The following is a 24,873-nucleotide window of genomic DNA, read 5'->3' on the forward strand; positions in this document are numbered from 1 at the left end:
TTCAAATGAAAAAATTGCACTGCATTTTCATGGCTACATTCAGTAACATCTAATTTCACCTCCTTCGAGGGTATTGGGATTAAGGATATTGGGATGAAACTCTGCCACTGAATTACTCTTCTGTCCTATGAATCGCTATATTGGAGGTGGGATTGCCTGTAGCGAAAAGTTATTTGTGATTGCCTTTCGGGAAGGTTATTGTTTTAAACGGAATACTTGATGAGATAGGCCGTACAGTTCTCTGCCTTAAATCAGGATGTGTGCAAAATGTGAAAAAACCCACTCACCTTAATTCTGCCTATGTAATTTTTGTTTTTCTACAAAACACAGTCATCTAGAAACTGTAGTGATTTAATACCCATATGACTTGTTGGCCCTATCGAACGAGCAGGACGGTAGGAACCTGGAGGCTAATCCCAGTTCTTTAAGTAACACCCGTCGGGTGTAGGATTTATTGAGCGCTTTTTGTGCAGGAGCTCTGCAGTAAACACTTGGGAAAGTATTTGCCACAGCACTTACGTACATATCTTTAAATTATATACAATTATCCATTAAAAGTAATGTCTACCTCCCCCTTTAGACCGACAGCTCGTCGTAAAGCAAGGAACTTGTCTACGCATCCTGTTGTACTCTCTCAAGCGCTAAATTCAGTGCTGATGGCATTTGTTAAGCGCTTACTATGTGCCAAGCACTCTTCTAAGCGCTGAGGGAGATGCAAGGTAAGCAGATTGTCCCACGTGGGGCTCACAATCTTAGTCGCCATTTTACAGAAGAGGTAACTGAGGCCCAGAGAAGTGAAGTGACTTGCCTAAAGTCGCACATCTGACAAGTGATGGAGCCGGGATTAGAACCCACGACCTCCGACTCCCAAAGCCGGGCTCTTTTCACTGGGCCACGCTGCTTCTCTAACAGAGTGCTCTGCCCACAGTGAGCGCTCAATAAATACCACTGATGATGATAAAGTCCAATAGAGTCAAGTGGACTTTCTGACCAAATAATAATAATAATGTTGGTATCTGTTAAGCGCCTACTATGTGCAGAGCACCGTTCTAAGCGCTGGGGTAGATCCAGGGTAATCAGGTTGTCCCACGTGAGGCTCACGGTCCCGATCCCCATTTTCCAGATGAGGGAACTGAAGGCACAGAGAAGTGAAGTGACTTGCCCACGGTCACCCAGCTGACAAGCGGCAGAGCCGGGATTTGAACCCATGACCTCTGACTCCCAAGCCCGGGCTGCTTCCCCAAAAGCAGACTTCTTTGCTTCTACCAAATAGCCAGGTAGGGCGTCCTGTGAAGTGCGTAGACTCAACGGGAAGCCTAAAGAAAGACCCGGAAGACCACGGGGGCTTTAGCACAGCACAGGTACCTCACCGTGAATATTTCAGCCATTAGACCCGAGCATCCAAAAAAAACAACCCCTTTTCGTGACACACTTTGTGTGCTCCCCTTCTATGCCCACTCACTTACTGCTTAAGAGGTAACAGTCGGGGGGAATTTGTTCAATTCCTATTGTGACCTTTGTCCCCAGAATAAAGGTCAAGTAGTAGAACTAAATAGTTGGAAAGATAGTAGAGTCCCTTGAGTTTATTTTCAGGATATTCTGATCTGCCAGAAGGGTTCGTTCATTCATTCAATAGTATTTACTGAGCGCTTACTATGTGCAGAGCACCGTACTAAGCGCTTGGAATGCACAAGTCGGCAACAGATCGAGACGGTCCCTGCCCTTTGACGGGCTGAAGGGTCTAAAAAACACCGGTGGGAATTAGGGAACGTTCTTCCGACAAACCCGGGCTTGTGCGGATTCGGAGCTGCGTGGCGTCAGCTCTAAGCTGCTTGCTGGCACACGACCCTTCTTCTATTAAAGCGCAGACGTTCCTTAATAGTGCGAGACCGCAGGCCTCATGTCATAGAACCCCGGTTGATAATAATAATAATGTTGGTATCTGTTAAGCGCCTACTATGTGCAGAGCACCGTTCTAAGCGCTGGGGGAGATCCAGGGTAATCAGGTTGTCCCACGTGAGGCTCACGGTCCCGATCCCCATTTTCCAGATGAGGGAAACGAGGCCCGGAGAAGTGAGGCGACCCGCCCACGGTCACCCAGCCGACAAGCGGCAGAGCCGGGATTCGAACCCATGACCTCTGACTCCCAGGCCCGGGCTCTTGCCGCCGAGCCACGCTGCAGCGCGTTGACGGGTTATGTGAGCGGAAGCACTCGGAGTGGTTAAAACGTCGGCTAGATACGGGGATCAAGCTAACCGAGGTTCCCAGTCGTAACATTAAATTAAAAGCGGGTAAGCGTGGGTGGGGTGGTGGTCGTCGGGGGCTTTAATGGTCTTGGGAGTGGGTTTGCTGAGAGATTTGGGGAAGAAGAAGTGATTGCTCTCTGCGGGGGCTGATCCTGCTGTTGGCCTGAGGGATAAGGATTCCGGGGAGTAGGTGGAACCATTTTTTACGGATGTGTTTCATTCAATAGTATTTCCTGAGCGGTTACTACGTGCGGAGCGCCGTACTAAGCGCTTGGAATGGACAGTTCGGCAACGGACAGAGGCGATCCCCGCCCCGTGCCCGGGCTCCCAGTCCAGACCGGGGGAGACGGCAAAGCGAAACGGAACGAAACGGATCTGTGGGGAGAGGGAGGCGGCGTGGCCTAACGGTTGGAGCGCGAGCCTGGGTACGGGAAGGATCCGGGTTCCGATCCCGGCTCCGCCCCTCGTCTGCGGTGCGACCTCGGGCGAGTCGCTTCGCTTCTCTGCGACTCAGGTATCCCATCTGCCAAATGGGGATTGAGACCGTGAGCCCCACGGGGGGCGACCTCATCACCTTACCTCTACCCCAGCGCTTAGAACAGTGCTCGGCACAGAGCGCTTGCGGATACCGTCGTTCATTCGTACGGAACAGGGACTGGGTCGAACCCGATGAGCTTGGACCTGGCGGGGCGCGGAGTACGGTGCCTGGCACGTGTCACTTCCCGACTACCATTTTTTCTTTTAAAAAAGGGGGGTGGGAGGCATGAAGGGGTGCAGTCTCTGCTCCCTCTGCTCCCTCTCTGCTCCCCCTTTCACCCCTTTTAATAATAATAACAATGTTGGTATTTGTTAAGCGCTCACTATGTGCCGAGCACTGTTGTAAGCGCTGGGGTAGGCATAGGGGAATCAGGTCGTCCCACGTGGGGCTCCCACGTGGGGCTCACAGTCTTAATCCCCATTTTACAGATGAGGGAACTGAGGCACCGAGAGGTTAAGGGACTTGCCCACAGTCACACAGCCGACAGGCGGCCTTTTCCCTCTGCTCCTCCCCCTCTCCCTTCCCCTCCCCTCAGCACCGTGCTCGTCCGCTCAATTGTCTATATTTTTTATTACCCGATTTATTTTGTTAATGAGATGTACATCCCCTTGATTGGCTCGGTGGAAAGAGCCCGGGCTGGGGAGGCGGAGGTCATGGGTTCGAATGCCGGCTCCGCCACTTGCCGGCGGTGTGACGTTGGGCAAGTCACTTCACTTCTCTGTGCCTCAGTTCCCCCATCTGGAAAATGGGGATCGATTGTGAGCCCCACGGGGGACAACCCGATCACCTTGTGTCCCCCAGCGCTTAGAACGGTGCTCTGCACGTAGTAAGCGCTTAACAAATACCAACATTATTATTATTATTATTATTTTTGTCTGTCTCTCCCCCGCATTGGGCGGGGACTGTCTCTATCTGTTGCCCATTTGTCCATTCCAAGCGCTTAGTACAGTGCTCTGCACGTGGTAAGCGCTCAGTAAATACTACTGAATGGATGAATGAATGGTGGTAGCATCTTGAGGGAAATTTAGCATTCTTGGTGGGGAAGAGACAGGAAATGAGGCCAATTTTGGAAAAGGAAATGAGTGTGGGATTTTCTTGAGGTCGTGGGAGGATGTGTGTGTTTGGGGGGGCTGAGGGGAGAGGAGGTACTACGAGAAGCAGCGTGGCTCAGTGGAAAGAGCCCGGGCCTGGGAGTCCGAGGTCATGGATTCGAATCCCGGCTCTGCCGCCTGTCAGCTGTGTGACTGTGGGCGAGTCACTTCACTTCTCTGGGCCTCAGTTCCCTCATCTGGAAAATGGGGATGAAGACCGTGAGCCCCACGTGGGACGACCTGATTACCTTAGAAGCAGCGTGGCTCTGTGGAAAGAGCCCAGGCTTGGGAGTCAGAGGTCATGGGTTCGAATGCCGACTCTGCCCCTTGTCAGCTGTGTGACTGTTGGGCAAGTCACTGCTCTGGGCCTCAGTCACCTCATCTGTAAGATGGGCATGAAAACTGTGAGGCTCACGTGGGACAACCTGATGACCCTTTATCTACGCCAGCGCTTAGAACAGTGCTCTGCACATAGTAAGCGCTTAACAAATACCAACATTATTGTATCTACCCAGCGCTTAGAACAGTGCTTGGCACATAGTAAGTGCGCAACGAATACCAAAATTAGTTTTTATTAATATTACTAGGGTTGGGTTGCCCAGGGGCTGCGTTAGAGGGCACGCTTTTCGTGGCCTGTTTGGCATCGGTGCAGTAGAAGGGAGGAAAATCTCAGAGCGACTACTGAGAAGCAGACGGCTCAGTGGAGAGAGCACGGGCTTGGGAGTTCAGAGGTCGTGGGCTCTAATCCCGGCTCCGCCGCCTGTCTGCTTTGTGACTCTGGGCAAGTCACTTCACTTCTCTGTGCCTCAGTTACCTCACCCATAAAATAGGGATTAAGACTGTGAACTCCGTGTGGGTCGTGGAGCGTGTCCAACCTGAGGGTTTTGTATCTGTCCCGGCACTTAGAACGGTGCCTGGCACCTAGTAAGCGCTTAACAAATGCCATTTAAATAAAAATGGGTGTTTATTTGAGAAATGTAGAGGGGAAACATGGGCGTTAATAGATTCATTCATTCAGTCCATCGTATTTACTGAGCGCTTTCTGGGTGCGGGGCACTGTACTAAGTGCTCGGAAAGTGCAATTCAGCAATAGAGAGAGACAATCCCTGCCCACAGTGGGCTTGGCATAACATGAAACATCAGGACGAGCCCAGAGCTGTCGGGAGGCAGGACATAAATTCTGCAACGGGGTCAGACAGAGGATCCAGCATGCCGGTTACCAGCCACAGGTTTTATCCATCTGAATTAATTTCAACAAATTTTGGGTGCCGGTTCTTCCTCATTTTTCCCTTTTTGCCACTTGCAGGTCCTTTCAGATATGGAAGAAGATGCTGGAGACCTAAGTAAGGACAGTAATATGTGGGAACTTTCTTGTGAAACTGCCCGAGAGCAGCTTACTAACAGCATTAGGAAACAGTGGAGGATTCTCAAGAGCCATGTTGAGAAGCTTGACAACCAAGGTGAATGCGATTCCTAACGTAAGATTTTGGAAACCTAGAATTATTCCTGTGGAAGGATCTTAAAATGACAATATGTGCCAGTAATACTTTCCACCACTAATTTGAGCTCCTTCCTGTCAAACTCCTAGAAAAAGTATCGTAAGCGATATTGCAAGTACTCTGTCAGGGCCTCTTTTCTTCTGCCCAATTAGTTAAATATTGAAAACAGAAATTTTAAGCGCACTGGCCACTGAAATGCTTCTGTGTGACTTTTAGCCATTTTTGGTAAGATGGGGTTTTGTCTAATCTGCCATAGTTGGATGTGTTCCGGGTGAGTTTTTTCCGAGTAATTTGTGTTCACTGTTTTCCTCATACTCGCAAAAGATGCCCCTGAAAGTGAAAGACCCTTCCGGGAGCGGGTGTGGATATAAAAGGGAATCCAGATCCCACAATCCCGACCTCCGTTGCTGGGCTGTCATGTCGATTATAATGATAAAGCGCTTACCGTGTGCCGAGCACCGTTCTAAGCGCTGGGACAGACGCAGGGGAATCAGGTTGTCCCACGTGGGGCTCCCAGTCTTAATCCCCATTTTACAGATGAGGTCACTGAGGCCCCGAGAAGTTAAGGGACTTGCCCGAAGTCACACAGCTGACAAGTGGCCGAGCCGGGATTCGAACCCATGACCTCGGACTCCAGAGCCCGTGCTCTTTCCACTGAGCCACGCTGCTCTCTGTTGGATCGTCTACCCACTCTTTTGTATTGTACTCTCCCAAGCGCTTAGTACAGTGATGATGATGGTGGTATTTGTTAAGCGCTTACTCTGTGCCAAGCACTATGCTAAGCCCTGGGGTAGATACAAGGTAATCAGGTTGTCCCACGTGGGGCTCACAGTCTTATTCCCCATTTTGCAGATGAGTTAACTGAGGCCCAGAGAAGTGAAGTGACTTGCCCAGTGTCACACCCCCGACAGGCGGCGGAGCCGGTATTAAAACTCACGACCCCTGACTCCCAAGCCCGGGCTCTTTCCACTGGGCCACGCTGCTTCAAATGATGATAATGGCATTTGTTTAGTACTTACTATGTGCCAAGCACTGTTCTAAGCGTTAGGGTAGTTACAAGGTACTCAGGTTGGACACGGACCCTGCCCCACATGGGGCTCACACTCTTAATCCCCAATTCCTACTCCAACCCAGCCCGTACACTTCGTTCCTCTAACGTCATCCTGCTCGCTACACTGGGATTTTTGGGGGGTCTACCCTCCCTCTGGCCTGGAACTCCCTCCCCCGTGGTACCCAACAGACCACCAATCTCCCCACCATTAAAGCCGTATTAAAAATTCACTCAGTGTCGTATTTAGTGAGCACTTACCACGTGCAGAGCGCTGTACTAAGCGCTTGGAAAGTACAATTCGGCGAGAGAGAGAGAGAGAGAGACGATCCCTACCCGGCAATGGGATCACAATCCCTGAAGACTGTAAAAAGCCAACCAAGCCCTCATTTCCCCTACTCCCTCTCCCTTCTGCATCACCGCTTCACTTGGGTCTAAACCATTTGAAAGTTGTGCCAAACTTGTACAATATATTCAATAATATTTATTCATTCATTCATTCAATGGTATTTATTGAGCGCGTACTATGTGCAGAGCACCGTACTAAGCGCTTGGAATGGACAAATCGGCAACAGATAGAGACGGTCCCTGCCCTCTGACGGGCTCACGGTCTGATCGGGGGAGACGGACGGACGGGGACAATGGCAATAAATAGAATCGAGGGGATGAACGTCTCACTAAAACAAGAGCAAATAAATAGAATCAAGGCGACGTACATTTCATTAACAACTTACTGAGCGCGTACTATGTGCAGAGCACTGTACTAAGCGCTTGGAACGGACAATTCGGTAACAGAGAGAGACGATCCCTGCCCATTGACGGGCTCACGGTCCAACCGGGGTCTAATATATGTATAATATAGTCTGACGTCTTTCTCTCTCTCCGTACTGTAAACCCTCTTTTGGGATGGAATGTGTCTACTAACTGTTGTACGTTCCCCGCTGCTCAGTACATTGATCTATACGTAGTAAGTGCTCAACAAGTACCATTGATTGATTATGGACAAATTATCATAAAAGCACAATTCGTGTACCGATCCCCGAAGGAGTTTCCAGACTAACGGGTAGACAGGCGTACGAATATATACGAGCGTTAGAACTAGTAGCGGTCGATCAGTGGTATTCGACTGAGCACTTACACGGCCTAGGGGAAAGCGTGGGCCTGGGTTCTAATCCCGACTCGGCCCCTTGTCTCCCGTGTAACTCTGGGCAAGCCACCTAACCGGTCTGTGCCCCAGTTGCCTCATCTGTAAAATTCACTCAGTCGTATTTACTGAGCGCTTGCTGGGTGCAGGGCACTGTACTAAGCGCTTGCAAAGTACAGTTCCGCAATAAAGAGAGACGATCCCTGCCCACACTGGGTTTATAGTCGAGAAATGGGGTTTCAATGCCTGTTCTTCCTCAGTTATAGAATACAGACCCTAGTTGGGGCAAGGACTGTGTTTGACCTAAACATCTTAGTATATCTTAGAGCTTATTATCGTGCTTGGCAAATGAAAAGCCCTTAAATGCCGTTGTTGTTGTTATTTACTACGGAGCTGAATTAGATTCTTGGAGACATTGATAAGGAATCTTTTTTTTTTTTTTTTTTTTTAAGAGGTAGCGGGCGATGGGCAGCCGTTGAGGATCTTGAGGGGCGGAGAGGTGGATAGAACAACGTTTAGAAAGATGATCCGAGTATGAGAGGGAAGCACGGGCCGAAGAAGGGAGACAAGTGGAGGAGGCTGATAGAGTAGTCAAGCTGAGCTGTGACCGGGCCATTTTGCTGGGTCTGCAGGAGGAGATCCAGGCAGTGAGAACGTACCGGACTCGGGAGACTTCACGTGAGTCCTTGTCGACAGATTGAGGATCGCATGCCGGCAGGACATCCCCGTGGACATATCCCGGAGGCAGGAGGAAATGCAAGGCTGCAGAGCAACGATCAAGCTAGTCCGATAGGTTGGGAGTCAGGCGGAGAGGTGGTAGCCGAATCCGTAGGAGCGACTGTGAAGCGAAACGAGGGGGGACTCGGAACAGACTCTGAGAGGCGCCCGTGGTTAGGGGTGAGAAATACGAGGAACCAGCCCAAGAGACAGCAGGCAAAATAGTAAGGCGGAAAATCAGCGGTGCGTTGGGGTGGAGGAATCAGCGTGGCTCAGTGGAAGGAGCCCGGGCTTGGGAGTCAGAGGTCATGGGTTCGAATTCCGACCCTGCCCCTTGTCAGCTGTGTGACTGTGGGCGAGTCACTTCACTTCTCTGGGCCTCAGTTCCCTCATCTGTAAAAAGGGGACGAAGACTGCGAGCCTCACGTGGGACAACCTCATTCCCCTGTATCTACCCCAGTGCTTAGACGGGTGCTTAACAAATACCAACATGATTATTATTATTATTTCTAGGGGAAAGGAGTGGTGAAGAGGATTAGAGTAGAGGCCCTTAGATTTGATTAGGAGGATCTATCAGCAGTCGTGCCAGAATTGCTCAACGCAGGAGACCGACTGCCCCGCGGAAGACCACAGCCGAGAAATCACGGAGCACTTACCCGAGGCAGACAGGCGTCACAGGCTGAGAACTCAAGAAGCTTAGACAGAGAACCAGAAAGCTAGAGTTGCCACCGGGCCAGAGCGTTGTCGTGGCATTTGGTTACCTAGGCAGTGCCGGCCAGCAGTAGGTAAGGGAGGAGATCATCAGTCGGTCGACTGTATTTCCGGCTTACAGTGTGCAGAGCGCTGTACCGAGCTCTGGGGAGAGTGCAAGACGACCGAGTTGGTAGACTCGTTCCCTGCCCGCAAGGAAAATCGAAACAAGTAGGTCAAGAAGGCCGGGGAGAAACAGCGTGGCCTAGTGGCTCCAGCATGAGCCTGGTGGGAGTCAGAGGACCTGGGTTCCCGATCCTGGTCCGCCGTGGACCTCGGCCAAGTCACTCGACTTCTCTGTGCCTCAGACTCCTCGTGTATAAAATGGGGATTCAGTACCCGTTCTCCCTCGTACTGAGAATGCAAGCCCCAGGTGGGACGGGGAATGTATCCGACGTGATTATCTTATATCTTCCCCGGTGCGTACAACAGTGCCTAACCTATGGCAGAGCTCTTATGAAATACCAAAGGAATAAAATCATCTGGGAGCTTGTCAGAGTGTGGAGGCGCTCTGATATCTGCTGCCAAATTGTACATTCCAAGCGCTTAGTACAGTGCTCTGCACATAGTAAGCGCTCAATAAATACTATCGAATGAATGAATATTAGGTTTCCAGTCAGCAGTTGATAGTGCTGTACAGTGAAAATCCTCTCTGGGGCTATGAGACCTGGACTCCCCACAACCCGAATTCAACCTCCCTCCTAACTTCCTCTCCACTGGTTTCCCCTCATCACCACCCCCCCCCCCCGTTTCCAAAGCCTACAAGTCTGACCTTGCGCTCGTTTCTTTCTTTTTTTTTTCCCTTTAATGGTACCTGAGCGCTTACTATGTGCCAGAGACTGTAGTAAGCCCTGGGAGAGATACGAGAGACTCAGGTTGGACACGGTCCCTGTCCCACATGTCTAAATCGGAGGGAGGAGGATTTAATCGCCGTTTTACAGATGAAGTCACAGGAGCACACGGAAGTGAAATGACTTGCCCGAGGTCGCCCAGCAGTCAGTCGGCGGAGCCATGATTAGAACCCAGGTCCTCCGACTCTGAAGCTCTTCTCACTAGGCCACGCTGCTTTTGCTCGCTCTCTCAACCTTCATGTTTAATTTTTGCTAAACCCTGTGGGTTTTTCCACCTCACTTTCTGAATCCTCCCCTGCCTCCCCATCCGAATTCTTCACCCCGCCCCCACCCCCCACCATCTACGCCCTTGTCACGTCCCAGCTGGACCTCCGCGTCAGTCTCCTTCCTGATTTCCCTACCTCCGGCCTCGCTCCTCTCCATCCTGTCGTGTGGATATTCTAAATGGTCTGCGCAAATCCCTCCACTCCTCAAAAACCTCCAGTGATTTCCCGTTCATCGTCACATTCAACCAGATCGTTTGGCTTTAAGGCACTCCAATGGTTTTCTCCTTCTTACCTTTGGGTGGCCACCTGCACGCTTCTCTTCCACCGGAGCTCGCGTTCTCCGTTCCTCCCAACTCACCTCCCTGTACCTTGTTTCCACCGCTCCCAAAACGGTGCTTGGCACATAGTAAGCGCTCAACAGATACCATTATTATTATTACCTCTGGTCCCTCTAGACTGTGTATTTGTTTTGGGCAGGGAATGCGCCTGCTACACTGTTAATTTTGCACTCTCCCAAGTGCTTAGTACAGCGCTCGGCACGCAGTAAGCGCTCAATAAGTGTGATCGGCTGGTTTACGCCCTTGCTCCTGCCTGCAACTCCCTCCTCCTTCACTTCCCCCAAGCCTCGGCTCTCCATCTTTAAAACCTTCTGAAACTCCTTAAAAAAAAAAACCAACCGCCAACCTCCTTAAGCCTCTTCTCCTCCCCAAGTCCGTTGCGGCATCTTGCGTTTCGAACCTTGTGTTGCGCTCCTGTGGATCTCAACCTGCTCGCTCGTTAGGAGAAAGTATTTTCTCCCCTTAGATTGTAAGATTCTCTCGGGCTGCAGCCGTGTCTCTTCCACGGTAAGCGCTCAATCGATAGCATTGATCGATCACATCTGTTGAACTCTCCCAAACGCTTGCAACACCACTGGGCACATAGTAGGCATCGAGTAAATACTGTCGATTGAGGTGGAAGTAGAAATCGAAAGAAATCACTCTGGACCGTAAGCTCATCGTGGGCCGGGATCCCGTCTGCCAACTCTATTGTACTGTACTCTCCTGAGTGGTTGCTGCAGTGCTCTGCACATGGTCAGTGCTCAGTAAATACCATCGATTGACTGAATAAAGTAATAAGAAGCCACAGTCTGCTTGAAGTTTATTAGCCAACTTCTTTAGGCTTGGAATGCCAACGTCTTGGAAGACAAAATTGCCTGTAGAAGTCGTCACTGTAAAAAAAAAAAAAACACCTCATGCGGGAAAAATGCACAGACATCGACTCCCCGAATGTACAATTTAGACAGTTATATCAGACTTTGTAGCTTAGGCACATCGCAGACGTTCTTATGTAATTATTTGGCAAAGGAGCCAATTTTTTTGCACTGATCCTTGCCAAGTAACTCACGGTTTACGTATGCGACCCAGAAGATGTTGATTATTTTTTTTCCCCCCTTTATAAAGTTCGGAAGCTGAACCTTAAGGTAGAGGTCTAACGATCCATCCGTATATATTTTTAAATATTCTTCGATTCACTATAGATCCTTTTAAAATCTGGAAAATTGCCATTAAGAAGTCTTTGAGCCTTTCCAAACCGAAAACACTTTAGGTACAAATGTGATACCCCCGTGTTAAGGTATATTTGTTTTTGAATTTAGTGTCACAGGTACATTTCGGAGCTTTTAACGATGAGGATGTGATCTCAAGACAGGACCATGAACAGGAAACGGAAAAGCTAGAGTTAGAAATTCAGCAGTGCAAAGAGATGATTAAAAATCAGCAACAGCTCTTACAGGTAGGTGTCCGTTGGCTGTTGAGTTCCACGCGCCGTCAAAACCGTCAGTTTTATTGATCCTGCCACCTGTTTTCTCTCCTTTTCGTGCGCCCCGGTGTCCGGAAACATCGGTTCAAGTCCTCAGCTCTGCAAGAAATTGGGCAGGTTGCTTGGACGACAGTGCTAGGCTGAGAGCTGGTTGTGGGCAGGGATTACGGCTACCAGCTCTGTTGCGTACTCTCGCAGGTGCTTAGTTCAGTTCTCCGTGCCCAGTAAGCGCTCAGTAAAGCAGCTTGGCCGAATCAATCAGCGGCATTTGTTCCGTGCCCACTGTGTGCGGAACACTGTTCTAGGTGCTTGGGAGGAAGCAGCATGGATCAGTGGAAAGAGCAGGGTCTTAGGAGTCAGAGGTCGTGGGTTCTAATCCCGGCTCCGCCACTTGTCAGCGGTGTGACTTTGGGCAGGTCACTTAACTTCTCTGTGCCTCAGTTACTCCATCTGTGAAATGGGGATTAAGGCTGTGAGCCCCACGTGGGACAACCTGATTACCTTGGCTCCCCCCCCCAGCGCTTAGGAGAGTGCCTGGCACATAGTAAGCACTTAACAAATGCCATCGTCATCATCATTATTATTATTATTATTACAGTACAGCAGAATTAGCGAGCACGTCCCTTGCCCCTAATGAGCTTCCAGTCTAGAGGCCTAGTGGATAGAGCCCGGGCCTGGGAGTCAGAAGGACCTGGTTTCTCATTCATTCATTCATTCAATAGTATTTATTGAGTGCTTACTATGTGCAGAGCACTGTACTAAGCGCTTGGAATGGACAAATCACTAACAGAGACAGTCCCTGCCCTTTGACGGGCTCACGCTCTAATCGGGGGAGACGGACGGACAAAAACAATAGCAATGAATAGAATCGAGATCCCAACCCTGCCACTCGTCTGCTGTGTGAACTTGGACGAGTCACTTCAGTTCTCTGTGCCTCAGTTACTGTATCTGTGAAGTGGGTATTAAGACCGTGAGTTCCATGTGGGACATGGACTGTGTCCGGCCTGATTAGCTTGTATCTACCCCCGGCACTTAGTTCCGGCACATAGTAAGTACTTAACGGATGCCATTAAAAAAATCTAAATAATGAAAAAGTCCCACTGATGATGATTCCTTTTGCTCTTTCCTGGCTATAAAGCATGGTGGGGCAGGATTCGAGAGAGCGGTCACATGCATTATTTGCATCTTTGATCGTTTTTAAGTGCTAGCCCTCTGTTGGTTACCAGATTAGTCAGATTTCTCCTTCTAAAACAGCTTGCAGAAAAACAGCGGGAATTTCGCCACCATTTGTGGTTTATGACTTAAATAGATCTTCTGCCTCCATCTGCAGCAGCAGCTCACTGTCGACGATGACACGTCTTCACTTTTTCAAGACTGCTATTTGTTGGAGGAGAAGGAACGTCTCCAAGAAGAATGGATGCTGTTTAAAGAACAAAAAAAGAATTTTGAGAGAGAACGAAGAAATTTTACCGAAGCTGCCATTCAGCTAGGAGTGGAGGTATTCAGAGGGGAGGGATTTTAATCAGTATTTGAGCGAGCCCTTGGGGTTGTACAGTCGAATTAATAGAAGTGATCCGCGGGTTAAGGACTTCACAGTCCAGAGTTTTCTAATAAGCGCACCGTCAGCCATCAGAAAGAAGTGTTTAAGTTTCTCACTCGTATGATTTCACGCATTGCGCTCTGTGTGATCTCCGCAGCACCAGGTTTGAGTCTTGTGATTCGAAAGCGGTGTGCCTTTAATCCACACATTCGTGAGTTTATGTGTAGAGAGGCAAGTTGAAATGATCCACAGTGAGTAGTTCTGTCTACCGTAATCGGATTAGAGCGTAAGCCCCTTAAGGGCAGGAAATGCAACACTTCAACTCCGTTGTTTTCCAAAGGGTCTAGGTAAAAAGTGTTTTGCACTTAGTGGGTACTAGTACTTATGTGACAGAACTCTCTTCTCCAACTCAGAAATATTGGTGCTTGAATATTTCTCAAGTTTGGAACAGTCGTTTTCTTGTAAATTTCCGTGTAAAAGTTGCGCACATCAGAAAGTCCTGGCTTTCGAATTCTTTCGTCGCCTCCGTTCCTCCTGGAAGTCGAGGCCGGGGTTTAAAAGGCAGCTCTGCTCAGAAGAAGCCAGAAAACCATCGAAGGCCACACTGCTTCCCCGTCTCCTCCTTTGAAGCTGCTCGGACCGTCTGGGATGACCAGGCGAGCGACTTTAAGGATCGACTTCGATGTCCTCTCACGCTTGGAACCTCAGAATTCCAGCAAGGGAGAGATCGACCAGAACCTACCATTTCTGCTTCCTGGTGCCCATCTCCAAGAGCGTAATTTCACCTCGTATCGTGAACTACAGAGCGTCTCGGCTGCAGAAGCCACCCCGTGTATTTCACCGTAACTGATGTGACTTTAACGGTTTTCTTCTCGGAAAATGATCCTGCTCTAAACTGCTTCGTTCCGACAATTCTCCACCCTACTGAAGGTCGTAATTCCTCCGTATGGGAAGCGAAACTGTTAAGGTGAAACGTGCAGAAGTCTTTAGACTAGTCTAAGCTTGGCTAAAAGATAAGTCATCGAATGGGGCGACGGATTTTCACTTTTCCGGGAATTAAACTTGAGTTACGCTAGTATGTAGGGTTAGCGGCAGGCTGGCAAGCTTTCGACGGTAAGGATGAACGCCTGCCGAACTCCGGTGTATTTAAGACCTTTGGGAATCTTTAAGGAGTCTTCGGGACAAGATGGATAGTCAGTATGAAACTGGCTCAACAGACTGATCCATTCTCTCGTTTTCAATGTCTGCGTATCTCCTTGCAGAGAAAAGCATTTGAAGATGATAGAGCGGGCTGGCTGAAGCAGCAGTTCTTACACATGACCGCCTTTGACTTCAGAAACGTAGAAAGTGTGAAACCTCAAAGTGCCTTCTCAGGAAGTGAGTATCTCAGTTCTTTAGTAAGTTATTACGCTTCATTTACGTGCGTGTGGATCTTAGTGTAAACTATTGCCAATCCAGAGTATCTTTCAGGTTGTGAATCGGTGTAACTCTTGCTCAGGCCGGGGAAACCTGCTTAGTCACGCCTACGATCCCATTTTAAAATTTTGAAGAGAGGTGAGGAGTCTTGTTGGGAAAACTGTTTCCTCCGGATTTAATCCTTGGGTCACTTCTCGGCTTTGATTTTATTGTATCATATCGTATCGCTCGAGACATGAGAATCCATAGCAACTAGATAAAAATGAAGGTTGGGGCTGAAGTAATAGAATAGGAGCCGATAGTCTAGAACGTGGAATCTTGCCTTGTCATCAGATAGTTGGTTGGTTATTCTTGGCTCTCCTACATCGTCGAGGTGGGCTTTTTTTTTTCCATTTTTTTATTATACAAGGGGCAACCAGCCTTTACCCAACACATAGTAAAATTCCTTTTTACACTTTCTGAAGCGCTGTTGGAGAAAACCTCCCAAAAAGCCAGTTATAGGAAATTAACCGAGATAGCGTTTGACAGCATTTAATGCGAACGGAGCCATCGGCGGTATTTGCGGACTTAGGTGCCCGAGCACCACGCTAGATGCTTGGGGGGATGATGACGGTATTTGTTAAGCGCTCATGATGTGCCAAGCACTCTTCTAAACGCCGGGGTAGATATGAAGTAATCACGTTGTCCCTCGTGGGGCTCACGGTCTTGATCCCCGTTTTACAGAGGAGATCCCTGAGGCACAGAGAGGTGAAGTGACTTGCCCAAAGTCACACAGCTAAGTGGCGGAGCCGGGACCCACGACTGTTCTCTGCCCGCGAGGAGCTCACAGTCTAGAGGGGGAGATAGACATTAAAAAATAAATTACTGATAGGGGAATGGGAGAGTATTAGGATATGTGCGAAAGTGCTGTGAGGCTGGGGTGAGTATCAGAGGTTTAAGGGGGTGCAGGTGAAAGAGAAGATGAGAGGGCCTAGTCGGGGAAGGCCTCGTGGAGAAGTTGTGACTTCAGCAGGGCAGAGAAGCGGCGCGGCTCAGTGGAAAGAGCCCGGGCTTGGGAGTCAGAGGTCCTGGGTTCGAATCCCGGCTCTGCCACCTGTCAGCTGGGTGACTGTGGGCAAGTCACTTCACTTCTCTGGGCCCCCCCCAAAATGGGGATTACGACTGGGAGCCCCACGTGGGCCAACCCGATGACCCCCGTATCTCCCCCAGCGCTTAGGACAGTGCCCTGCAGAGAGTAAGCGCTTAACGAAGCCCGAGATTATTTATTGAAGGCGGGAGGAGTGGTGGGCAGTCACAGATGAAGGGTGGGGAGGGGGTTCCAGGCCAGGGGGAAGAGGTGGGCAAAGGATCGGTGGGGAGATGAAGGTTTACGGACCGTGTGGGCGTGGGCGCGTGGGGCTGCCCTGCTTTTTAAAGTCCAGACTATTTGAACTTATATTTGAGAAGGGCTGAATATACTAGCAGATCTTATTCCGTAAGATCGATGGAGCCACGACCATTATACAACAGAATAGACAATCTGAAGCCGTAGAATCGTCACGGAATTCACTTTCTTTATTACTTTTGGCATAAACGTACGCTCACGTCGAAGTGCACGTTTCCGGCAAATGAAAGTCGGGAGAGTGCATGTGTAAAACGGGAAGGGAGTTTTAAGTCAAAGCCCCAGATGATTGACGGGTTAGTTTCCTAGAAGATCTCTTACCTAAGATCGAATAATGGAAAATGGAATGACTCAGGATGAGTAGCAACCAAAAGGGTCCGACTCTGTGGTCTAGCTCATTGTGGGGAAAAAACTGGGAAGAGATAATAGTGACTCGGTGGAGGAGCTCTTTTATTTAAAAATATGGCAAGTCACCTGGTCAGCAGGTAGATTCACGCAGGGAATGTGCATTTTTTTGCGTTCTGTCCCGGCGTTCTTCCCTTTCTTCCATCCCTTAGCCGCTTGGTTTTCTCTCGTTTCAGACTAATCCCACCAAGTCCCAGAGTTATGTTTGTTTTGCCCCAAGGCCCCTCTAGTCCTCTGAGTCATCTGCTCGTCACCCTCCCTTGCCACTCCCTGCTTCTTTCTTCTCCTCCCTCCGTTCCAGCAGCCCTGCCCCAGTGCCCCCTTCCTCTTCACCCACCGCTTCTCCCCCTCTCCAAAGGTAAGACCATAAGTGTGTCCCTAAAAGCGCTGGGAGAGTGGAAAGAGAGGGTCCTAGGGGAGAGAGCACGAGCTGGGAGTCAGAAGGATCTGGGTTCTAATCCTGCCTCCGCCACCTGTCTGCTCTGTGACCTCAGGCAAGTCACTTCACTGCTCTGTGCCTCAGTCCCCTCATCTGTAAAATGGAGATGACTGATAATAATAATAATGTTGGTATTTGTTAAGCGCTTACTACGTGCCGAGCACTGTTCGAAGCGCTGGGGTAGACAGAGGGGAATCAGGTTGTCCCCCGTGGGGCTCACAGTCTTAATCCCCATTTTCCAGATGAGGGAACTGAGGCCCAGAGAAGTGAAGTGACTTGCCCACAGTCACACGAGCTGACAAGTGGCCGAGCCGGGATTCGAACTCATGACCTCTGACTCCAAAGCCCGTGCTCTTTCCACTGAGCCACGCGCCTTCTGTGGGACAGGCCACGGCTGCGTCCAGCCCAATTTGTTTGTATCCGCCCCAGGGCTTAGAACAGTTCCTGGCACCTAATAAGTGCTTAACAGATAATAATTATGGTATTTGTTAAGCGCTTACTACGTGCAGAGCACTGTCCTAAGCGCTGGGGGAGATACAAGGTGATGAGGTTGTCCCACGTGAGGCTCCCAGTTAATCCCCGTTTTACAGATGAGGTCACTGAGGCACAGAGAAGTGAAGTGACTTGCCCACGGTCACACAGCAGACAAGTGGCGGAGCCGGGATTCGAACCCATGACCTCTGACTCCCAAGCCCGGGCTCTTTCCACTGAGCCACGCCGCTCCTAAAAACAAATACGATTAGACTGTAAGCCCGTCGTCAGTGGGCAGGGTCTGCCTCTATCTGTTGCCTCTTTGTCCATTCCAAGCGCTTAGTACAGCGCTCTGCACATAGTAAACGCTCAATTAATACTATTGAATGAATGAAATACCACAATCTTTAGTATTAAGGCGAGAGCCGAAGCTCCCTTTGGGCAGGGAACGTGTCTACCGACTCGGATAGACTTTTCCCTCCCAAGCGGTTGGAACAGGGCTCTGTGCCCGGTAAGCGCTCAATAAATAACCCTGATGATGATGGAGACTTTTAGGAAGTGAAGAGCATCCTGCTGTTCCCTCCCCACCTCCTTTAACGCTCCCCGCCCCTGCCTCTTTCCCCGTACCCCTCTTGCGTCCTCCCGTCCCTCGGCAGGGTGGGGTTGGTTCTCTCCTCCGCGGGCCATTTTGCCGCGAGTTCCTAGATGAGAGAAGCAGCGCGGCTCAGTGGAAAGAGCCCGGGCTCTGGGGTCAGAGGTCATGGGTTCGAATCCCGGCTCGGCCACTTGTCAGCCGTGTGACCGTGGGCAAGTCCCTTCACTTCTCTGGGCCTCAGTTCCCTCATCTGGAAAATGGGGATGAAGACCGTGAGCCCCACGTGGGACAACCTGATGACCCCGTGTCTCCCCCGGCGCTTAGAACAGTGCTCGGCACATAGTAAGCGCTTAACAGATACCAACGTTATTAACATTATTAGAGAGTCCTTTAGGTAAGCACAGACGGGAACATTTGGACAATTTAAACTCTCTTGACCCAATTAAAAACAAAAAGCCCAACAATAATACGGCCCAGTAATCATCCGCCGAGTCGTGGGGTTTTTGTAAATCTCAAAAATCCATTCCCAATTAGGTATGATCAGGCTTGTATTTCTTTTTAAACTTGGTTACGGTCTGTTGAACGGAAATGGTCCTATTCATTTTTTAATATGTGTAACTATGCTTTTTGGTATTCATAATCTATCCCGGCATCTCAGAGATTTTACTTAATTGGACACGGCAGGACGTTACTAAAGGCACTTTAATTTATCGAAAAGGAAAAAAATACCTTGCCCAATTTTTCCGCTTTGGTGAACCAAGAAATGAAATTGTTTTTAAATATCTCCCTTGAAAAATGCAATTCAGGGACTTTTAAAGGTGGTCTTGATCGAGTTCTTCTGTACCAAAAAGAACTTCAAGGCCGTCCATCACCTCGCCCCTTCCTCGCCTCTCCTCCCTACTCTCTTTCCACCCCGCACCCCGCACGCTCCGCTCCTCGGCCGCCCACCTCCTCGCCGTCCCCCGGTCTCGCCCGTCCCGCCGTCGACCCCCGGGCCGCGTCCTCCCGCTGTCCCGGAAGGCCCTCCCTCCTCCCCTCCGCCAAACTCACTCTCTTCCCCTCTTCAAATCCCTACTTAAAGCTCACCTCCTGCAAGAGGCCTTCCCAGACTGAGCTCCCCTTCTCCCTCTGCTCCCTCTACCACCCCCCCTTCACCTCTCCGCAGCTAAACCCTCTTCTCCCCCCATCTCCCTCTGCTCCTCCCCCTCTCCCGTCCCACCCCCTCGGCACCGTACTCGTCCGCTCCGCTGTATATATCTTCATCACCCTATTTATTTTGTTTAACGAGATGTCCATCACCCTGATTCTATTTAGTCGCCATCGTTTTTACGAGACGTTCTTCCCCTCGACTCTATTTATCGCCATCGTTCTCGTCTGCCCGTCTCCCCCGATAAGACCGTGAGCCCGTCAGAGGGCAGGGACTGGCTCTATCTGATACCGATTTGTCCATTCCAAGCGCTTACTACAGTGCTCTGCACACAGTAAGCGCTGAATAAATACTATTGAATGAATGAGTGAATGAGTGAAGTAGTTCACAGTGCAAGACTGTAAACAGTAGTAATAAAGTGAGTTTATTTGCGAAGCGCTTCTGTTCTTCCGAAGAGCTTACACGTCAGTGATCTCACTTCGTTACCCCCAGTTTACATTTAAGGAGGCCGAGAACCAGAGAGAGGTCGTCACAGAGCAGAACTGGGGTTGGGGCATCAAGAGAAGCAGCGTGACCTAGTGGATAGGGCCCGGGCTTGGGAGTCAGAGGTCACGGGTTCGAATCCCGGCTCCGCCACTTGTCAGCTGGGTGACTTTGGGCCAGTCACTTCAGTTCCCTCATCTGGGAAATGGGGATTAAGACTGGGAGCCCCACGTGGGACAACCCCTTAACCTTGTATCTCCCCCAGCGCTTACAACGGTGCTCGGCACATAGTACGCGCTTAAGAAATTCCATGATTATCATCTCCTAGCTTCCAGGTCCCGGGCTCTGGAATCAAGGGAAAGTAAGATAACCCAAGGGTGGCATGGGCTAGAAGAAATGTTCTTTTCCCCCTGTTTCCAGGGAGGAGGAGAATAGTGATGATAATTACGATATCTGTTAAGCGCCTACTATGTGCCAGGCACTGGGGTGGAAACGAGCAGATCGGGTTGGACGCAGTCTCTGTCCCACGTGGGGCTCACGGTCTTAATCCCCATTTTCCAGATGAGGGATCTGAGGCACAGGGAAATGAAGTGACTTGCCCAAGGCCACACGGCAGACAAACGGCCGAGCCGGAATTAGAACCCGTGACCATCTGACTCCCAGGCCCGTGCTCTATCCACTACGACACGCCGCTTCTCAACCAAGCAGCTAAACCAGTCCGGAGAGAGCGAGCGTCTACCCTAATCTCGGAATCTCTTTCAAGAGATGATCTTATTGCCTTTTTAAAAATTTTTATTGTCGTTTGTGTTTACAGGTTCCGAGCAGGACAATCAAACGTTGTGCTGCAGGTCCCGGCAGAAGAAATTTCACCCCGCGCCCAGCGGATCTCCGATCTGCACGTCGAAACCCACCAAGTCTCTCCCCGCTACGCCTCTTGCTTCCGAGCTTTTCCAGACCCATCACCGTGTGACGGAAAATAGGTACTTGCCTAGAAATGACACTTGCGAAACGTTGTTGAAAAGTTGACGTTCACCACGAAGGAAGGTTTTGGAGAGTAGCCGTTAGGAGTTGTTCGATGATAATATATAATGAAGTCCGGTAGTTGTGGAAAGAACCTTAACAATCGAGTGAGACGCTTAAGAAAAAACATTTTCACTTTTAGAAGGTAATCCTTCAATATCACGACTGTGAGCCCCACGTGGGACCACCCGATTCCCCCGTGTCTCCCCCGGCGCTTAGAAGAGTGCTCTGCACGTAGTAAGCGCTTGACAGATAGCAACGTTATTATATCAGATGCACCTCTTTCATTCTGCAGAGTAAATCGCTCAAGGGCGGGTGTCTTATCTCCTTGCTCTGTTCTCCCAAGCGCTTATCAATCAATCATATTTATTAAGCAGTTATTGTGTGCAGCGCAGGGTGGGTAGACGTGTCCCCTGCCCACGAGAGCTTAGCAGCGTGTTCGGCCCCCAGCAAGCGCTCAGTAAAATCCCCCCCCCCCCCCCGATGGATTGATCGGTTTGTTACGAAGAGTAGACGGTGAGCTGCGTGAATTTAGAGAAGCCGCGTGGCTCAGTGGAAAGAGCCCCGGCTGGGGAGCCCGAGGTCATGGGTTCGGATCCCGGCTCTGCCACCCGTCAGCTGTGTGACCGTGGGCAAGTCACTTCCCTTCTCTGGGCCTCAGTGACCTCATCTGGAAAATGGGGATGAAGACCGGGAGCCTCGCGGGGGACAACCCGATGACCCCGAATCTACCGCAGCGCTTAGAACGGTGCTCTGCACAGAGTAAGCGCTTCACAAATACCAGCGTTATTATCATCGTGCTCTGCACCCAGTAAGCGCTCGGTAAAAATCCACCGATGGATTGATTGGAGCGGTGTAAAGAGTAGCCGGCGAGCTGCGTAAATTTAAGGACCGGGGCAGAAGGCCCCGGGCTGTGAATTCCAATCCTCGAGTCGGGACGCAGCTTGCTTCGTGCCCCGGAGTCGCCCATTTATCTGTCGTCAGTGAGGCGAACGATGGACCCCTGAGTTCCGTAGACTAATCCTCGGCATCGCTCCGTCAGTAGTACCCGAGAGCTTCTTGTCAGAGCTCCCAGAGGACATTTCCTTTGGATATGTACTGTGGGGAGCTTCGGATTTTTACCCAGAAAACTCTACGGACCCACTACCGGAACGATTGCAGGTGGAGAGTTCCGGGAGAGATGCGTCCATGGAATCGCCATGGAATGGGCAGCACAGGGCAAGACAAGATGTACCGTGGTCAGGGTTGGCCTCTCCCATCGGGAACTGGAAAACCGGCCCGGGAGCCCAGGCGGATAGTGGCTCAGTGGAAAGAGCCCCTGCTTGGGAGCCAGAGGTCATGGGTTCGAATGCCGGATCCGCCGCCTGTCAGCTGTGGGTCTGTGGGCGAGTCGCTGCACTGGGCCTCAGTGACCTCGTCTGTCAAATGGGGATGAAGACTGTGAGCCTCACGTGGGACGACCCGATGACCCTGTACCTCCCCCAGCGCTTAGAACAGTGCTCTGCACGTGGCAAGCGCTTAACAAATACCGACATTCTCATTATTATAACAGTGAGGGGGTTAGTGACAGTTGTGTGGACGCATTCGGTACTGTGCCAAGCAGTGGGGTACACGCAAGGCAATCAGATTGGACACAGAACCTGCCCCTCTTCGGCCTCGCGGGCTGAGGAGGAGGGAGACCGGCTTTTGGGTCGCCCATTTTACAGATGAGGAAACTGGGCCCCGGAAGTTGAGGGAGCGATTCCGGCCCCGGCGGTTGCTGGCATCGTAGGATCCGGGGGCCCGTCGGACAGCCGGAGGGCCTAGGCCGGTCCGGGCGTGGGCTCCCCGGCAGTCGGGAAGGGAGGAGCGGAGCCGAGAGCCCCAGTAGCTTCTCCGCCCGCTGCTCCGGGGAAGGAGCGGGTGATGGGTTAGCACCGGACCAGCGGCAGGCTTTCCCTGAGGGATATTCAGCAAGTGGACATACAGGCTTTAAAAATATTTTAAAAAATCCTGAATGCAAAGAAACGTAGCCCCTTCCACCTCCCCCACCACCCCCCCCCCCCAAAAAAGATCCAGTGTCCCCTCCGTAAGGGTGGAACAACAGGTGAAAACAGCAAAGTCTCAGTTGATGACGATAAACGGGTTGGACCCAGTCCCTGTCCCGCACTGGGCTCGCAGTCTCAATCCCCATTTTACAGATGAGGTAACCGAGGCACAGGGAAGTGAAGCGACTTGCCCCAGGGCACACAACAGACAAGCGGTGGAGCCGGGATTAGAACCCGTGACCTACTGACTCCCAAGCCCCTGTTCTCTCCACTGTGCCGGGCTGCTTCCCAACCAGTGAGTCAATCCGTGGTGTTTAGGGAGCGGTTGGGAGAGTACAACGTGACTACAAAGTAGTAGACGGCAGCATGGCTCTGTGGAAAAGAGCCCGGGCTTGGGAGTCAGAGGTCATGGGTTCGAATCCCGGCTCCGCCGCCTGTCAGCTGAGTGACTGTGGGCGAGTCACTTCACTTCTCTGTGCCTCAGTGACCTCATCTGTAAAAATGGGGGTTAAGACTGTGAGCCTGGTGTGGGACAACCTGATTCCCCTGTATCTACCCCCAGCGCTTAGAACAGTCCTCTGCACATAGTGAGCGCTTAACAAATACCAACATCAACAAAAGAATACCAACATTATCATTCCCTGCCCATGAGCAGTTTACAGTCTAGAGGGGGGGGACACAGAAATTATAATAAACAGGATCTCGCTTGGATTTGTGACTTTTGAGCATTTGGTATTCGCCCTACCCCCCAGCCCCACAGCACTTATTAAGCATCTATAGATCATATTATGAATTACTTGTCCGTCTCCCCCTCTAGCCTGGAAGCTCGCTGTGGGCAGGGAACACGTTCACCAACTCTTCTGTGTCGTACTCTCCCAAGTGCTTAGTACAACGCCCCGCACACGGCGCTCAACGAATACCGTCGGTTGGTAAACTACGGCTATGTACGGGAGGGCTGTGGGGTGAATAACGGGTGCGGGCAGGGGTGGCGGGGTGATGCAGAAGGGAGAGAGAGTAGGGGAAGTGAGGGCTGGCACTTGGGAGAGGACAGTACACTCGGTAGGCACGATCTCCGCCCTCAAGGAGTTTACAGTCTTATGGGAATATAAAATGAATATAAGCAACGTCGTTACTGGATCAGACCACTGGGTCACCCAGCCCTACGTTACGCCTCTGAAGACGACAGGATGGTTGAAGGATCTCTGCGATGGTTGTTCTCCTAAATATTCGTCCTGAGTTCAAGGCCGGACTCTCCCGAGCGCCTCGTACGGTGCCCTGCACCCAACTGAGCGTTCAATAAATGTGACGGAATGAACGTAGGAACTCACCAGACCCTCTTTTCCCACCCACCCGGCAACCTTAAATCCCCAACTTTTCCTTTAGCCCACTGTGGGATGACTGCTCAACCACGGCTTTATCTGAACCTTCTGGTGTTGTCTGCCTATATAAACTTCCTCTAGGAACAAAATTCTTCTTCCCTGTGCTTGCCACTCGGTGTATGTGCGTGTGTGTGGGTCCGAGGGGGTGGGGTTCCTTTTCTTTAGAATCCCCCACCCACAAGCTGGATCTGGGGGGACTGTATGTCTAGGGTGGCCCTGTTCTGGATTTTAGTTTATTTCCTATCTTCAGCAACAACTTTGTGTATGTACACAAATCTATCTACACACACACATATCTATCTACATATAGAGAGAGAGAGAGAGAGAGAGATATGCTTACAGAGGTCTCTCGTTATAGGTGATTGATTCGTACTCAGGTTCTAAATACAAATAATCGATTGTCTCCCTTCAGCCCCTGTTCGGAATCCTCCTCCTTTGTCTGTGAAAACGTCATCGAGGTCGTCTTTCTCTGTACCTTCTCCGGCTTTAACTTCCTCTTACGCGCGGCCAGAATTGCACGGCGTTCTCGATATCGATCCACCACGGTTTGAAATAGTGGCAAAACTCTGCCTCTTGGGTACACTCGGGTTTTTCATTCACACACCCGTTCTTCCTGAGGG

The 24,873-nt window shown here is 50.6% G+C and overlaps 1 protein-coding gene and 1 long non-coding RNA gene across 4 annotated transcripts in view; one reads left to right on the forward strand and one right to left on the reverse strand.

The window, feature by feature from the left end:
- The window catches only part of LOC100079222 (SSX family member 2 interacting protein), a 130,019-nt gene that overhangs the window by 99,387 nt on the left and 5,759 nt on the right, over positions 1-24,873 (forward strand). For all 3 annotated transcript variants that reach the window (XM_029062581.2, XM_029062580.1, XM_029062579.2), the window contains 5 exons: positions 5,182-5,335; positions 11,787-11,923; positions 13,281-13,448; positions 14,753-14,867; positions 20,642-20,807. In XM_029062581.2, coding sequence (XP_028918414.1) covers positions 5,182-5,335; positions 11,787-11,923; positions 13,281-13,448; positions 14,753-14,867; positions 20,642-20,807 — 740 coding nt within the window. The remainder of the gene's footprint in view (positions 1-5,181; positions 5,336-11,786; positions 11,924-13,280; positions 13,449-14,752; positions 14,868-20,641; positions 20,808-24,873) is intronic.
- Positions 11,274-13,284, reverse strand: LOC114811137. The gene is made up of 3 exons (XR_003758835.1): positions 13,174-13,284; positions 11,922-12,049; positions 11,274-11,360 (listed from the first exon to the last, which is right to left on the reverse strand). It is a non-coding gene; the product is annotated as an uncharacterized LOC114811137 (long non-coding RNA).

The sequence above is a fragment of the Ornithorhynchus anatinus genome, chromosome 4 (assembly GCF_004115215.2).
Source record: "Ornithorhynchus anatinus isolate Pmale09 chromosome 4, mOrnAna1.pri.v4, whole genome shotgun sequence".
Classification (NCBI taxonomy): domain Eukaryota; kingdom Metazoa; phylum Chordata; class Mammalia; order Monotremata; family Ornithorhynchidae; genus Ornithorhynchus; species Ornithorhynchus anatinus.